This window comes from Podarcis raffonei, chromosome 15 (genome assembly GCF_027172205.1).
Source record: "Podarcis raffonei isolate rPodRaf1 chromosome 15, rPodRaf1.pri, whole genome shotgun sequence".
NCBI lineage: Eukaryota > Metazoa > Chordata > Lepidosauria > Squamata > Lacertidae > Podarcis > Podarcis raffonei.
In genome coordinates this window covers 13,167,399-13,183,667 of record NC_070616.1, presented here as the reverse complement: position 1 = coordinate 13,183,667, position 16,269 = coordinate 13,167,399, and the positions used below count along the sequence as shown (strand labels likewise).

Sequence of the window (16,269 nt, the reverse complement as noted above, 5' to 3'; positions counted from 1 at the left end):
CTTCAAGTCATGGCACATGCAGATACCATGCTTAGAAATACCCATCTAGGTAGGCCTGCCTAGTGCTACCAAGGGATCCAATCATTCAGTGTTTTTCTTTTCTTTTCTTAATTGACATTATTAACAGCCCCAAACTGCAGTAGGTAGGGTATTAGATCATGCCATATACAAATCAAACACGCAATGAACAATGAGAAAGGGAAGTGCTAACACACCAGTACAAACCAAGACATCCATATTTCCCAAGCCGGTGTGGGTAGTGAATATTGAGCACCTGAGTCTGAAGCTTCAGAAGTAAAACCCCACGAGATGGCATAGTAATATTTTGGATCCTCCTTCCCCCAGGAAACTCTTCAGTTTATGTGCGTAATTTTCCTCTGCAATAGCCAAAGTCCATAGTTTCTTACACCCCACAGGCAAATGCACATTATTTTCAGTGTTCTTCCTTTCTAGGCTATTGAAATCCTAGCCAACATCCATGTCAAAAACACTTTAGAGAGACCAGTTTTCATGTTGTCCATTTACCTCTGGATTAGCTTCCAGATGTGCACCAGACACCTGGTTATTCAGGACTTCCTTTTCCTGAATTGGCATCTGGGGAGCTGAACCACCCTTGGCTCCTTTTATAATGGTTTATTATTATCATTATTATTATTTGTGCCAGGTGGGCATGGAGAGTTGGCAGCAGGAGCAGCCGGTTGTGCTGCGGACATGGGCTGCAGAATCCCCACATAACTACGAAAACAACTGCCACGACGTCACCGTCTTCCTTTGTCCGGGGGCAACTTACTTTGAGGTGGAGTTTGACGAAAGATGTGAAACGGAGCGGAGGTAACCTTGCAGCAGTTTTCATCTTGGGTGTGACTTCCATGTTAGCACCTCTCTTTTGGCCCCATTGCATTCCTGGGAAGGTCTAGCTAGGCAGGGGCGCTCCCTCAATGCCACACCTTCAGGATTATTCTGCACATCTCTTCAGTGCCTAGCTGTGCATCTGAGCTGTCCCAGTTAGGCCCCCAAAGGTTGCCAGAACTCACCAGTTAGAGAAATTCTGTTCTTTTAATGCTGCACAAACACATCTTCATAGGTACGATTACCTGGAATTTACTGACGCCAAAGGTGGAAAAACTCGCTACGATACCAAAGTTGGCACAGACAAGTGGCCCAAGGTGAGTGGCTTCCAAATACTGAGAGCGAGCAAGACTTCTGTGTCACGCAAAAACCCACCGCGGTGGCACCACATTCAGTTGTTCCTGGCTTTTCTTGCAACTGCACTGGGAGGTTCTTTATGGAGAACCACATACCTTGTTATTTAAGAGAGATGAAGAACATTGCCTTTTGGGGACAGCATTAAATCTTGCTTCACAACATGCTCCTAAAGCGGGGGTGGCCAATGTGTGACCCACTAGATCAGCAATTGCCAAATTCTTTTTTTTTTTGGTCAACCCCGACTTGGTTCCATAAACTCATCCCTTGTGCAGCCCACCCCCACATCGGTTTGCATGACACACTAAGGAAGATAATAACACAATCAAATTCAACAGAGTAGCAAGTACTTGCACATTTATTCAAACTATTTAGTTTAATTAAGTCAACAAAATGGATGAACTTGAGCCAGAAAAACTAGCTTTTCAAAGACTGAGAGCCATTTGCACCACCATCCTGCCACCTTCTTGCCTCTTACCGTGCCCCCTGGCAATCCCACCGCCCCCCCCCCCCCCTTGGCTATGATGCCACCACTGCTCTAAATGTTGCTGGACTGCAACTCCCATCAGCTCCCGCCAGCATTCAGTGAATGATAGGAATTGTAGTCCTCCAATGTCAGGAGAGTCACAAGTTGGTCATCCCTGTACTGAAGACTTGTATGAACTCACAATTTTCAGAACGTATTTCAGATCGCTTGAATGGGGTTAAAGCCTTCATTCCAGCTGGGCGGTGTCATTTTCCTGACAGGCAGGGCTACACAGGTTTCTGAACTGAAGTTTCACTATCCGATGGTATTTGCTCTATCCATTCCTTAGCATTGAACACACTACCAGGCTTTTTGCAGATAGGAAGTTTTGCATTGCATCCTTCCGTCAAAACTTCCCAAGGTTTCTTTCACCTAATAAAAAGACGCTGCATTTCATTTGGCTGGGGAGGTGTGCTGTGTGTGGGTGTGTGTAAGAGCTGCGAGCACAATGGAGGAATGTTGGGTTATCATTCATAGCCCTGCTGTGACTTCCTGTCATGTGACACTTGGCAAAAACCTCACCTGTTTTGTTGCTCTGTAGAAAGTGACCTTTAAGGCTGGCCCTCGGCTGCAGTTTCTCTTTCACTCTGACAGCAGTAATAACGAGTGGGGCTACAAATTCTCCGTCACTGCATATGGCTTGCCAGATGTGGAAGTTTCGTGGGGCCTGGACCTGCATCTTCTTGTGGCCAGGCTCATGGGGCGCCTGGCTTCTCAGAGCATGGTGCTGAAATCCCAACGAGGTGCGTTGAGTTCAAGCATTACTTGAAATGTGTTCAGGGTGTGGAGCTGTGGCGAGGATCCTTTATGAGTTGTAAGGAGGGGTTTGTTTTGCTATAAACTGAGGCAATGTAGTTGTCTTCAGTCTCCAATGCTTTCCTGGTGATTTATTTGTTCATTAGGTTTGCGTACATAACATTCTTAACTTCAAAAAGCTCAGAGCAATTCACAGTTAATCCTCTAGCCACTGCACTGAGTAGCATGTGAAACTTTGATATTGGAATCCCAGGTTTAGATGACTTTTGACTGAATCCCTCTAGCCAATTTTACTTTCCTTCGTCTGGCTACCTGCACAGTAAAGTAAATAAGTGTGTACCCTGTTTCTCCCCTTCCCCCAATAGTTGAAGGTGACTTTTAAAAACGTGTGATCTAAAACAACCAAAAGCAAGAATGTTATATGCGTATTTTGAGCCCTAGAAAGAGTACCTACATCCAAGGTGCCTACATCATATTGTAAAATCCACAAGGCTGGCTTCTGTATTTTATTTCCTTTTCACTTTCCATTGATTTAAAGGTTACGGGTCTAGAAATTTAAGATGCATAATATAACAGATATATAGCCTTTACTTTTCTAATATCACTGCCTCTTTTATCCCCCTTCCCCAGAGGCAGGAAATGAAATAGAATTGTCTCCTGCAAAAGTGGTGTATGTTCTTAACTCTCCTCTGTGGAAGCCGGTCTTCAGGCATCAGATGCGTTCTGAGCAAAAGCTGGGAGCTAGAGAGCGTAGCCAAACGCCACAGGAAGATAAAGAGGTATTTCAGCCAACTTCCTAAATCTAGTCGCACTAATGCATGGAGCACTTCAGCCCTTCTGCTTCTCTTCAATGCTTCCTCAGCTGATATTGTACAGTAGTCAGATGACCACCTCCAGCTGCTACCCCAACACAGGTAGCTATGACCAGAGATCACAGTGGAAGAGTGACTAGGGCTAAGGATGGGATGGGGCAGAAACATGATGATATATTTCATTTGATCTCTGGTCACCAAGCAGGTTTATTGCTGGCTCAAGGGTTGTTGGGCTGCTGTGTGGTAACTGCAGGAGATTTTAGTGGAGCTGCAGAGGAGGGCATCCTGAGTAGCCTGCCCCCTTTTTTATTTTATTCTATTTATTTAACAATTTATTTCCTGTTTGCTTATAATAAAACCTCTAAGTGGTATGCACAAAATATTAAAATTAACAATAAAGACAAATCAAACATACTGAAATCATAATTAACAGGGTTGTGTGTTTTTTTTAAAAAAGATTAAAACATATCAACAATCTACATGTCTGCGTACGCTTGCCTAAACTAAAATGTTTTCAGCAGGTACCAAAAAGAGTACAGTGAAGGCACCTGCCTGATGTCCATAGGCAGAGAGTTCTGAAATGTGGGTGTTGCCACAATAAAAGATCGATTTCTCACCACTGTGGCATGAGTATTATTTGGTACCTTTAACAGTGCCACTTCCACAGATCAAAGTGATTGGTTAAGCATACATGGTGTGAGTAAAGTGGTCCCAAGCCGTTAATGGCTTTATATACCAATAATAACACCTCAAACGCGGCCCAATAAGAAATCAGGAACCAATACAGACCTCTGAGCTGAGGAGTTGCATGCTGACAGGGTCTTGCTCCTATAAACAACTCTGCTGCAGCATTCTACATCAACTGCAGTTTCCAGGTCATACAAGGGAAGCTGCACAATAGAGTACTTTGCAGGAATCCAGTCTTGAAGCTACCAGTGCCTGAACTACCATGGTCAAGCCCTCCTGGTGCAGGAATGGTAAAAGCTGTTGTACCGAGTACAGCTAGTAAAAGGTGCTTCAAGCCACTGAGACTCCCTGGGCCTCCAGTGACAAAGCTGGATCCAGAAGCACCTGATTGCACACCTGCTCCTTTAGGGATCTGTTTCTTTCGATTAAAGCGGAAAGCTAAATCATAGTTTGGCATTACTGAGAGCAGCCCTAGCTTTTCTCCAGGCTCACATCTTATCTTGCTTCTCCTCTAGTCCAACTGTGACAACTTTAGTGTGGGGGAAGTCAGGAGATTCCCTTACTGTGGGTCAATAATAAAAAGATGAAGAATTCAATAACGTTTATTGATTGCACGTGCAAGGTAGAACCCCCTATGTGGAAGTCTCTACCAAGGAATTAAACGCAGTGTACACATAGGTATAGAAGTGTAAAACAATCAAACCCTTCCCTTCATTACGTTAGTTTATTTGGTCATAAAGCATCATTAAAGCAACACTATTTGACATGTGCAGTTAGACCCCTTTGTTGTCGCCTTATTTCACACCATCAGCTTTGCTGCACAACTGCTTAATCTTCATTTCTCTTTGAAGCTTCTACAGCATGATTTGTTGCATTTTCCAAGATTCTCGATGTCTCCAAATGTTTTCTTACCTGTAACATAGCTTGATTACTCCCTTCCAGTCACATCAAATATGGCCTTCCTTTCTTTCTACTTAGCAGTCTCTCTTCAATACAAGTTAACTGAACGATTTAACTACACCCGGAAGCTTCTGATTAACCACAACTTGTTTTGTCTCAATCCCAGACAAAATGTGGTTAATCTTAACTATGGTTAGTAGAAGCAAAGCCACCTTCAAACAGTTTAATCAAAGTTGGGTTGTTCTCACTAATCACAGTTTAGGGTTCAGATGACACACTAAACTATGGTTAATATAAAATGGAAGCAGAAAATTCTTGTCTCTTTGTGACTATGTCAGAGAGGAAAGGGAGAAAGTGTATGAGCCCAGATAGAGGGCAGACAAGGCTCATTCTTGTAACACTAAACCAGAGTGTACTGTTACCAACTAAATCTCTTCTAATCTTCTTTTCAGGCCACAAACTCTCATGCCAACAACTGTCATAATTTTCTCCTTGACTTCGCAAAGTCAGACTCTGCCCAGGAGTTCTGTGGGCCAAATTCTGAGCTTTTCAAAGGACTCGTACAGGCATGTAAAAAACAGGCCCCAAAGACTGATATAGTTGCTGGTTCCACTATTGATCAAGCTGTCCAGTCTACATTTGCTGCTCTGGTCTATCTCTCTCCAGATTTGTATGGGAAGCTTCAGAAATATGGTAACTCCTACCTTAGTGAACATACATTCACAGTGAAGATGACTGCTCATATTTACATGATTCAGTTGTAAAAGTGTGGCTTGTCCATTCTTTCTAAATAATATTTACAACTTTGCTTGCATCAATTTTATGTACATCTGAAAAACCTACAGCCCCTTAGTTTGAATAACACACATGGAAAAAATCAGGGCGAGTTGAGTTTCCCTTTGTGTGTTCCAGAGGCCTGACTGGCCTCTGATGAAAGTTGGGCATTTAGTGTCACTGGCCCCGTGATGTGGAGCAGGGTTGGGGCAGGCACCCTTGCTTTTGACTTTCAGGCATCTCTCAGAGACCTCTTTATGCTGCCAGGCCTTTGCAGCTGTTTAAATTGATTAGCCAGTCAATTGAATAATCATTTGTATTGCCCTAAATGGTGTTTTAGTTGTACACCACCCTGACATTTTATGACATTGTCTCTACGGAAGTATTTTTATACAAAAGTGAGCCTAGGGTGCCATTTTATACAAGCAGCAGAAACAAGTGGCAAACCACTCCATTCTGTATGGTAGGTGGGGACCAATGTCCTCTGTGTATAGAAAAATGTTTCAGAGAGCTATTCTCTTTGTCAAAGTTTCTGTGAGCTGGGCAGATTGTTTCCCACTCCACCCCTACCCTCTGCAGCTATGCAGTCATCAAACATTTGATCTTCCACCTGCAGGCTGAAGTTGATCCAGTCCAGGGAGATTTTTGGCCCTCAGTTCCATTGTTCATATAAACTGGCCCTAAGACAACCACGTTTCTTTTATTGATTTGAGGTGGTGGCAGAGGTCCACTGTGGCCTCCGCAGTCCTTTTGTTACACCTTCAAGTTGGCTTAGAAGTCTCTTCTTCCTTTCCCCACAGTCAACAGTGGAGGCAAAACGCCTTTGGGCGAAGAGTTTGCACAAGTATATTCCCTGGCCGACGGGATCAGAATATGGATGGTAAGATTTCCTCTCTTTACCCTGGGGCCCAGAAAATGGCTGCTATACAATTTCCCCCATTTGTTCCTTATTTCCTGAGTCAATCTCAGCATTTCTGTGCAGAGAAATCCCTCTAAAAGGTTATTTTAAGCACCTGAGTTCATTTAAGTAGCATCAAATGTGCTGTCCCCCTACCCCCTCCATCCACCAGGGACACCTTGGCAAATTTTGAAAGTACTTTAAACTCTTTTAAAAATATGTGTATTTCTACAGCTAGAAATGAAACAGAAGTTCCTCGTGAACCAGGGAAATGATGGGGAGGAGAAGCAGGCTGCTGAGGTGAGCGAGGTGAACCCGGAGACCCTTGGTAAGTGTCATTGTGCTTCTGCCTCTCTTGGCTCCTCTTGCTTTTCCCAGGGGTGGCAGACAGCCACATCGATCAGTATCACCCCCTGGCATCCGAGGCAGGAAGTGCTCACACTACATTGGCTCCCAGTACGTTTCCGAGCACAATTCAAAGTGTTGGTGTTGACCTTTCAAGCCCTAAACGGCCTCGGCCCAGTATACCTGAAGGAGCGTCTCCACCCGCATCGTTCTGCCCGGATGCTGAGGTCCAGTGCCGAGGGCCTTCTGGCGGTTCCCTCATTGCGAGAAGGAAAGCTACAGGGAACCAGGCAGAGGGCCTTCTCGGTAGTGGCGCCCGCCCTGTGGAACGCCCTCCCATCAGATGTCAAAGAGATAAACAACTACCTGACATTCAGAAGACATCTTAAGGCAGCCTTGTTCAGGGAAGTTTTTAATGTGTGATATCTTAGTGTATTTTTGGTCTTTGTGGAAGCTCCCCAGAGTGGCTGGGGAAACCCAGCCAGATGGGCGGGGTACAAATAATAAATTATTATTATCATTATTATTATTATTATTATTATTATTATTATTATTATTATTACAGCGAGAGCTGTAAGGTAGGCCATGCACTTATGAAATACTTAACATTTCATCTGTTGATACAAGATGCACAGAGCAGGAGGAGCCCAGTTGCACCCCTCTCATGATGCACTTGTTGCCTTTCTATTGCAGCACAACAGTGCATCCAGAAAAGTCAACTCTTGCTCAGTTTTCTGCCTGCACGGACCAAGGCAGAAGGCCACGACTTGGATCATGCAGAGGACTTTGGGCGATGCCACAGAGACCGACGTCGGAGGACGAGCTCTGTCGTTGAAGCGGATTTCCAAGCGTCGGATTCTTCCCCCGTCTCTGGAGTGACTGGTTTTGTTTTCCCAGAGGCAGGTCAGGCCACAGCCTCCAGCTCAAAGAGGAAGCAGGTGCCAGACTCGCCGCAGACAGAAGTGTCTCCTGCGTCCCAAAGCAAATCCCTTGACAGTAACTTGTCGGAGCAAGAAGATGCCTTGTCCCCTCCCTCCACTCCCACTCGGAAGCCTCCATTCAGCCGTGGGAGGCTCCGGCTCCTCTCCTTCCGCTCCATGGAGGAGTCCAAGCCTGTGCCCAGCATTAAGGAGAAATACCCCATCCTGAAACACACCTTGGACTTCATTAAGGACCAATCTCTTTCTCATGAAAGGTGAGCCAGATCCAATTTTGTGCCGGTAAGACTCAGGGTAAAAGAAAAACCGGGCGTCTCATTAAATAGAGGCTCCAGAAAAACCTCAAGGGGCGTTCGAGATTTGCTTGTTTGGCTGCTACCTCTTGGCCTGTGGTGCTTATTGCTGAACAATAGGATACTGTGAGACCATAAGAAGAGCCCTGCTTGATCAGTCCAATGGCCAATCTAGTTGAGCATCCTGTTCTCACAGTGGCCAATCAGATACGAGGAACTGCAGTATGGCACAAGGTGTGTTTTGCCTCAGAATATGTGCTCAACAGTGAATGTTTTGTGAGAAGTATTTGTTTTTGGTTCTAACACATTACATAAACTGCCTAGAGCCAGTGTGGTGTAGTGGTTAAGAGCGGTAGTCTCGTAATCTGGTGAACCGGGTTCGCGTCTCCGCTCCTCCACCTGCAGCTGCTGGGTGACCTTGGGCCAGTCACACTGCGTTGAAGTCTCTCAGCCCCACTCACCTCACAGAGTGTTTGTTGTGGGGGAGGAAGGGAAAGGAGAATGTTAGCCGCTTTGAGACTCCTTAAAGGGAGTGAAAGGCGGGATATCAAATCCAAACTCTTCTTCCTAAACAGTACATAAAAGTATAGAAATGTATTCTTGAGTTAAGAATTCCATCCCGGTGGGTGAGTGTACGTGACAGTGTTTCTTGCTTTTGTGTATATATCAGGAAACCCTGTTATACGATGTATACGATATACGATATACAATATCTTTATTGTCATTGTCCCATGCAGAACAATGAAATTGAAAAACTACATAAAACTACTACAAAACTACATAAAACTACTACAAAACTACATAAAACATTCAAAAACCCCTAAAAACTCTGAAACCCCATTTTAAAATACACTATACTATAGAGACCCCTTATGCTGTGCTTAGAACCAGATTTGCATTTGCGTAGAAACTGTTTCTCAGGCGGCTAGTCCTGGCCCTATACCTTCTTCCAGAAGGCAGAAGCTGAAAGAGATCATTTCTTATAACAAACCATAAAACCATGTAGCGTGTTGTCATCACGTTGCTGCCAAATTTTGTCCTGCTCAATAAATGCCCACCACTTGCCACTTTGTTAGGCTTCTTGACGTCACCAGTTCTCTGTTGACGGAGAAGCTCATCGGTGTGGGTTAATGCACCATCCCCTTGTGCCAATGCAGGAAAAGGTTTAATAGGAAGGTGTGTGTGTGTTTCTCCTAGCGTTCTGAAAGTCCTTGCTTTGAGGAAAGCTCAAGCCAAAAGCATCTTGGAAGTGCTGAAGATGATCCTCCAGTGCCTAGAATCCCTCAGCCAGCCTCACTGCTTCACCCCGCCTTGCATCATCTTCCTGCTGGAACTCCTGGCTTGCCAAAAAGACTTCACAAAGTAAGACATGTGGAAAGCTGCACTTCAGGCATAGGCAGTTGTTCATTTTTAGCTCAGGTTAGCAGAGAGTGAAATGCGTCCAATCAAGCCATTGGTCCATCATTCTTAGTATGGCCTACACCTTTGATGGGGGTACCCGAGGCCAGCATATTTAATAAAAAATATTTTTTAATACGGTTAACCTGTCATACACTTAGCACTGTCATATTTTAATGGATGATCTTGGGAGTAGCTCAAGTTATGTATTCCCCCACCCACATTCAATCCTTCGTTTTGGTTCTTCTCATTGCCCCTCTGCTCTGGTGTCAGTGCAATGGGAGATTGAAGTAGTATGGTTGTTGGGGCATATTACACAATGGCAGGCTTATAAAATGCAATTCAGCAGCCTATATATCTTTTTTCCCAGCTATTTTGCACACTTGGAAGGCTGTGGGGCTGAGCTGCACCGGGAAATACGGGAATCTTACTACCAGCTTCTTCTCTTTTTGGTCAACGCTCTGAAAGGATTTAACGACCTCGATGAGAAGTATGGACCTCTTTCTTTCTTTCTTTCTTTCTTTCTTTCTTTCTTTCTCTTAAAGCATACAAGATCCTTTATTTTTTTTTGTAAGACTCCTTTACTCCAACCACCATGATAATTGTCCCTGGTGTTGTGTGAAGAGTACATCCTATTGTCCCATAACTTACTATCAATCAATTTTATTGCATCACTCTGAGTATCATTTATTACTTATTAAGGTATTTATATCCTGCCTTTCTCCCAAGTTGGGACTCAAGGCAGCTCAAAGCCGTTAAAAACTTTATAAAACACAAAGTTACAAAACCAAACTAATAAAACACATTTAAAACCAGCAATTTAAATGCAGTTTGCCCTGACAGCAGCCCAGTGGTCAGTCTTCGTCTGCACCTTAGTATTCAAAGGCCTGTCTGAAGAGGAAGGTCTTGCTTAGCCTGCTGGCAGAAGGATAACAAGGGGAAGGAGGAGTCAGTCTGATCTCTCTTGGGAAGGAATTCCGCAGTAGGGGAGCAGCCACAGAAAAGGCTCTGTATTATAAACAAGGGAGAAAAATCAGGTTGTTTCCAATGTTGCTTCCCTCCACACTATGTGCAAATTCCATCATGTTTTCTCCTTTGGTCATAGCCCCCTTTACCCCCCAAATGAAATTAAGGCCGTTTGTCCCTTCTCCTTCGCTTTTGCCACCTGCAACCTTGCAGCTCCTCTGTGTTTTAATTGCGCTGCCCTGGTTTGTCTTCCCTGTTCGTTTAGATCGTTGCTCCCTGCCTTGTCCTGCGTGCAGACGTCTCTCCTTCACCTCTTGGACATGGGTTGGGAGCCAAGTGACCTTTCCTTCTTTGTTGATATACAGCTGCCACACCTCCTTATCAACATGTCACGAGAGAACATAAGTACACATGACAGCATAGTTTGGTAAGTTGGGACAAGTACCTGGGTTTGTTTTGCTTTGACACTCCTATCGGTGCCGCAACAAAATGACTAGCACATTTGCAAAGCTAAGCAGGGTCTGGTATGGTTTCAAATTGGATGGGGGACCGCCTGTTGAGAGTCCTGCAATGCAGGGGGTTGGACTACGTCGCCCTTGGGATCCCTTCCAACTCTGATTCTTTGAAAGCCTGTGAAATAATTTTGGCTGGGAAGTCGCTTGTGCATTTGTAGGAATTGCCCAGAACTGCCTTGAGGGGATCTTGGCTGAAAGGTGGGATAGAAATCTGACGAGTGAATAAATAATGCAAAATAAAGATATTTCCCAAAGCAGTTACTGTTTCTTACAAGAGCTGGCTTTCTCTAAAAAAATACAGTTGCCTTGTTTTTCTTTTTTCCCTTAGTGGAGCCTAGAGTTTGAGACTGAGATGTTTGTTGTTTGCATTAATATATCAACTGCCTGCATTGCAGGATTCCACATTTGTTCCTATGGCTGGTAGGGGTTGTGAGTTTCTGGTAGGGCTAGCCCACTTTTTAAAACTTCATTTATTAATGGCATTTGTATGCTGTTCCAGTACAGCATAAAGTTCTCTTTGTGGTTTAACAGGAAATAATTCTAAATACATTGGAAATGCAAATTAGGTCATAAAATCATGAAATCAAAACCTGCATCCTTGCTCCTCCAAAGTTAGAACACAGATTTAAAAACATAGAAGGTCATACTGCACCAGCTATTTAAAAGACCTGGGTGTTGCTGGAAATAAGCTGGCATTGGGCAAACCTCCCTGGGGAGGCTGTTCCATAACTATGGTGCTAGCACCGAAAAAAACCCTCTTACTGGCCTCAGATAATTCAATGGGGGACACTTAGAGCAGGCACTCCAAGGAGATTCTTTGGAAGAAGACCAAATTATTTTTAAAGCATTAATTTTAATAGGCATCCTAAAGAGGGTTAAATTGATAGGTTTAGTGCTTGTGCTAATTATGAAAACAAACGGGAGTACAGCAAGTTTTTCTGTGCCACCCATTAACAAATGTGTTCATGTGAAAGTGTGATAAATAGTTGACTTGAGTTTTAAAAAATAGAACATAGAGATAAAACCTTAAATAGCAAAACAACAACAGAAAACAGTTTTTAGAAACGCTGGAATGTGGGGAAATGAAAAGGTCTTCCCTTGGTGCTGAAAGGTTGACAGCAGAGCACTAAGTAAGCCTGTCTGGTGAGGGCACCCCACAAACCAGGGCATTACCACTGAAAGGACTCCCTCAGTGGTGCTGTGTTCTCAGGCCACTTCCACTCTCCCTAAGTTGCAGGATCTTGTCCCTGACCACGCATTGACCTATGCTTGTTGCGTTTCTGAGATGGAGACCCTCAAAAGAACAGCGGGACTGTAGAAGAGATATCCCTGCCCCACCCCCTCCAAGCTTCCAGGCTTGCCACATTCTCCAGATTGAAGGGGCAGGGGCAATCCTGTGCATTAATGAAATTAATTTGCATAATTGTGGATGACTTACTGAACAATTCTTCTATTCAGCTCTTAATCTGGAACACCAGGTTCAGGCTACAGTTAAGATATTGGAAGCATATTAACCTGAGGCCTCTTTTTACTTGAATCAAACGGCTTTTGATCCATTAAACATTGCAGCCCCTCTTCCTCCCATTGTTTTGGTCCTGCCGTTCTAAGAAGAAAGCATTTAATGTTGTGCCTTTGTTCCTAGCCAGTGGAGCGAGGAAGAGGAACTCGCAGACTACAAGCAGAACTCCGAGTGGATGGACGAGTGTCAAGAAGGAGTCTTTGAAAGCTGGTGCGACAAGATAAGCCAGGCTGATCCAGAGAAGCAGAGGAAGGTCAGTAGAATGAAAACTTTTGGTCTGGGTTTGGTGGAAGGGCTCAAGAGGTAGAGCAGGTGGAGGCAGAGCTGGTGGAATGGGCAGGCATGGATGGGCATATTGTAGCTGGCAGGTGTTGGGGCGGCACGTACGAGAGGCCCAAGGACCCTACTCCGAGAACTGGAGATGACATTGTGGGATGGGGTAAAGGGAGGATGTATCCTGAACACAAGAAGGCAGATGGCTGACATTGGCTTTGGAAGATGCTCCTTCAAACCTGCTGAGCTTTTGAAGTCCACCCAGTGGCCCTGGGAGCGTGCAATCTCTCCCCCCCCCCCCATTTGGGATTCGGAAAGCATTTTTATGTTTCATTTTCCCGCAACTTTTTAGCTAGCTGTCAATTTTTGATTTGCCTTCTATTTTATCTATGCATTTAAATATTTATAGGATGCCTTTTGGGGTCAAATCCACCCAAGCCAGCAAATTAAAAACAACCATATAACAACATTAGTATATCATTATCATTGTGAAACTTTCAAAATGGGGGCCAGGGGGCAGGGCAGAGGAGAATCCTGGAAATGCATTAAAATATATATTCAGCTGGTTTAAAACCCTTTCGCAGAGCTACTTTAATGAACCAGCAGCATGACTAAAAAACACATTTTAGTCATTGGCTGAAAACACCGATAGGCGGATGGAGTTGGGAACTCAGAATGTGCATGCTAGGTACTTCCAAGTTCCAAAATATTGCTCACTCACAGGATAGCTTTGAATCTGGGGGTGCGGGGAGTGTGTAACCAGCTTTGTTTGTACCTGGAAGAGTTGTATATATTCATGATACTACTTCAAAATATTACTGTAGACTGCACCTGAGTTGGCTCTTAGAAGCAGAAGCCTCCTTGGGGCTGAAACCAAGTTCTCTCTTGGCATTAATTGAGAGCGCTGTTTGTGCAGAGAGAGAGAGCAAAACTCCGAGAAGCAATTCTGCATCCATCTGCTTTCCCCCCCAAAGCCCTCCAGGCTTTGCAAAACTCAAATTCTTCCCACCTGATGTTTCCCTGTGATGGGCTTTCTTCCCAGTTCCTGTTCCATTATCTAGAGCAGGCATGTCCAACTCCCAAGAGATAGCGACCTACTCCCACTATAAAATAACTGGCAGTGATCTACCCATTGGATTTTTGGGGAGGAAGACCCAAAGTTGTTGCGCTTTTTTGGGTGAGGAAGACCCAAAGTTTTTTTAGCTTTTGGGGGGGGAACGATCGACCAAGGGCGATCGAGCTGTTGGACATGCCTGATCTAGAGGCATTGTAGCTTGCGTGGAATTAATTTTCTTGTATATTCTGATGTGGACTGACCTGATGCTGCACCTCCTGAAGTTAATTGTGGCTTGGAACACAGTTATCTCTCGGGTTTTGCACTTTTCTGGATTTTGCAGTATTGTTCAAAGCTCAAAGAACAAAGCAAAATGCCCATTAAAAATACGCATTTAAGAATAACTCTACAATTCAACGATTTCTATCAAAAATATATTGATCTGCCCATGCTACAGATGATGGCTCTTGAGTTGGACCTGCAGTGGGCAGAGCCAAGATGGTGGCATTTTATGGTTTAAAGTTTTCTGAAAAGCATTTCCATGTCTCATTCCAGATGCACATGTTCATTGCCCGCTACTGTGACCTGTTACACGTGGACATATCCTGTGACGGGTGCGATGAGATCGCTCCTTGGCATCGTTACCGCTGCTTGCAGTGCAACGACATGGATCTTTGCAAAACGTGCTTTTTGGGTAAGCCGGCTGGTCAGAAATGGCATCGTTTCTTCTTCAAAGGGGGTGCTCAGTTTTTTGTAGTTTAACATCTTTCTTTTCCTTTTTTTTTAAAGTAGACATCAAAGGAGATCCTTTTGCATTAACTTTTTAAAAAAATGGCACCAATTTTCTGAATTTTGAAACAGGCAATATTGTCCACACAAGAAAAAGGAGGGGCATGGTGTAAAACATGGAAATACTATAATTTGCAAGTAGTGGTGTGTATGTGTAAGATGGATTGATGTTATGTGGATTCCCAGCACATTCATCAACTACTACTGGCCTGTTTTCCCACCAGAGAAAAGGGACTTCAAGTTATCTACTGCCTTCTTTTCCCTTCACACTCTCTCTCTCCTCTTTCTATTTTTGGGGGCAAGAATGGGGAACCTGTAGCCCTCTAGCTATTCTCTAAACTCCCAACTCGCATCAACCCAAGCTTATTTGTGTTTTTGGGCAGTGATAAGGAAGCTGTGGCCCTCCAGATGTTGCTGGACTACAACTCCCATCATCCCTGACCCTTGGCCATACAGGCTGGGGCTGATGGATGCTGCATTCTAGCGATATCTGGAGGGCCACCGGCTCCCCATTTCTCTGCTCCAAGGGGACCCGGAAGTGTCAAAGACAGGCTTTGAACTGGAGCCTTGGCCTCTTCAGGTGATAAGTCGTGATACTTAAATGGAACCTCCATGGCCCAAAGCAGTAAACTTCAGAATACCAGACGCAGTGGAGAAGAAGTGCTGCTTTTTCGTCTCTCAAAAGTTTCCCAGAGATTCCCAATGGGCTGCTGATGGAACCTAAATGTGTCTTTGGTCACATCCAGCAAGGCATTTTCCATGCAAGCAAAACATCTCAATTTTTTGCCATTCAAAAGTCTTACCAGCAAGGACTTTGAACCTTCTGGCTCTTGGCCCATGCAAAGACACTGAGTGTGCACTCCAAAGGGTCATTTTTAAGCCTGTTTAAGAAAGAGAAATCGGAACATATCAGCCTTTGCCAACCTGGTGCCCTCCAGATGTTTGGCATTATAGCTTACACCCCCGTGTGCTGGCTGAGGCTGATGGGAGCTGTAGTCCAAAACATCTGGAAGGTACTAGGCAGCAGAGGCTGAGGAAACGGCTTTGTTCAACAGTTATGCTGCAAGAGTGGTGTAGAGATTGAATGAACGGTGGCTGCTTTGAACACCCGTTGCGGTCCCTTTGCATCCCATGTAGGCGGAGTGAGACCCGAAGGCCACGAGGCGAATCACGACATGGTCAACATGGAATATGCCTGCGACCACTGCCAGGGCATTATCGTTGGGCAGCGCATGAACTGCAACGTGTGCGAAGATTTTGACCTTTGCTTTGGGTGTTACTCCGCCAAGAAGTACTCTGAGAGGTACTGTGCCTTCACAACCTTCTGAATCTTAACGGGATCACGCTTGGGAATTGGGCACCCCTACTTTGGGACGTGGGTGGCGCTGTGGGTTAAACAACAGAGCCTAGGACTTGCCGATCAGAAGGTCGGCGGTTTGAATCCCCGCGACGGGGTGAGCTCCTGTTGCTCGGTCCCTGCTCCTGCCAACCTAGCAGTTCAAAAGCACGTCAAAGTGCAAGTAGATAAATAGGTACCACTCCAGCGGGAAGGTAAACGGCGTTTCCATGTGCTGCTCTGATTTGCCAGAAGCGGCTTAGTCATGCTGGCCACATGACTTAGCC

At 44.7% G+C, this 16,269-nt stretch overlaps 1 protein-coding gene across 2 annotated transcripts in view; it reads left to right on the top strand.

The window, feature by feature from the left end:
• Positions 1-16,269, top strand: part of ZZEF1 (zinc finger ZZ-type and EF-hand domain containing 1) — a 76,427-nt gene that overhangs the window by 28,000 nt on the left and 32,158 nt on the right. For both annotated transcript variants that reach the window (XM_053367948.1, XM_053367947.1), the window contains exons 22-35: positions 665-831; positions 1,085-1,166; positions 2,271-2,472; positions 3,116-3,264; positions 5,337-5,577; positions 6,459-6,538; positions 6,791-6,884; positions 7,595-8,096; positions 9,330-9,494; positions 9,901-10,020; positions 10,762-10,923; positions 12,654-12,783; positions 14,413-14,551; positions 15,784-15,949. In XM_053367948.1, the coding sequence (XP_053223923.1) occupies positions 665-831; positions 1,085-1,166; positions 2,271-2,472; positions 3,116-3,264; positions 5,337-5,577; positions 6,459-6,538; positions 6,791-6,884; positions 7,595-8,096; positions 9,330-9,494; positions 9,901-10,020; positions 10,762-10,923; positions 12,654-12,783; positions 14,413-14,551; positions 15,784-15,949 (2,399 nt within the window). The remainder of the gene's footprint in view (positions 1-664; positions 832-1,084; positions 1,167-2,270; positions 2,473-3,115; positions 3,265-5,336; positions 5,578-6,458; positions 6,539-6,790; positions 6,885-7,594; positions 8,097-9,329; positions 9,495-9,900; positions 10,021-10,761; positions 10,924-12,653; positions 12,784-14,412; positions 14,552-15,783; positions 15,950-16,269) is intronic.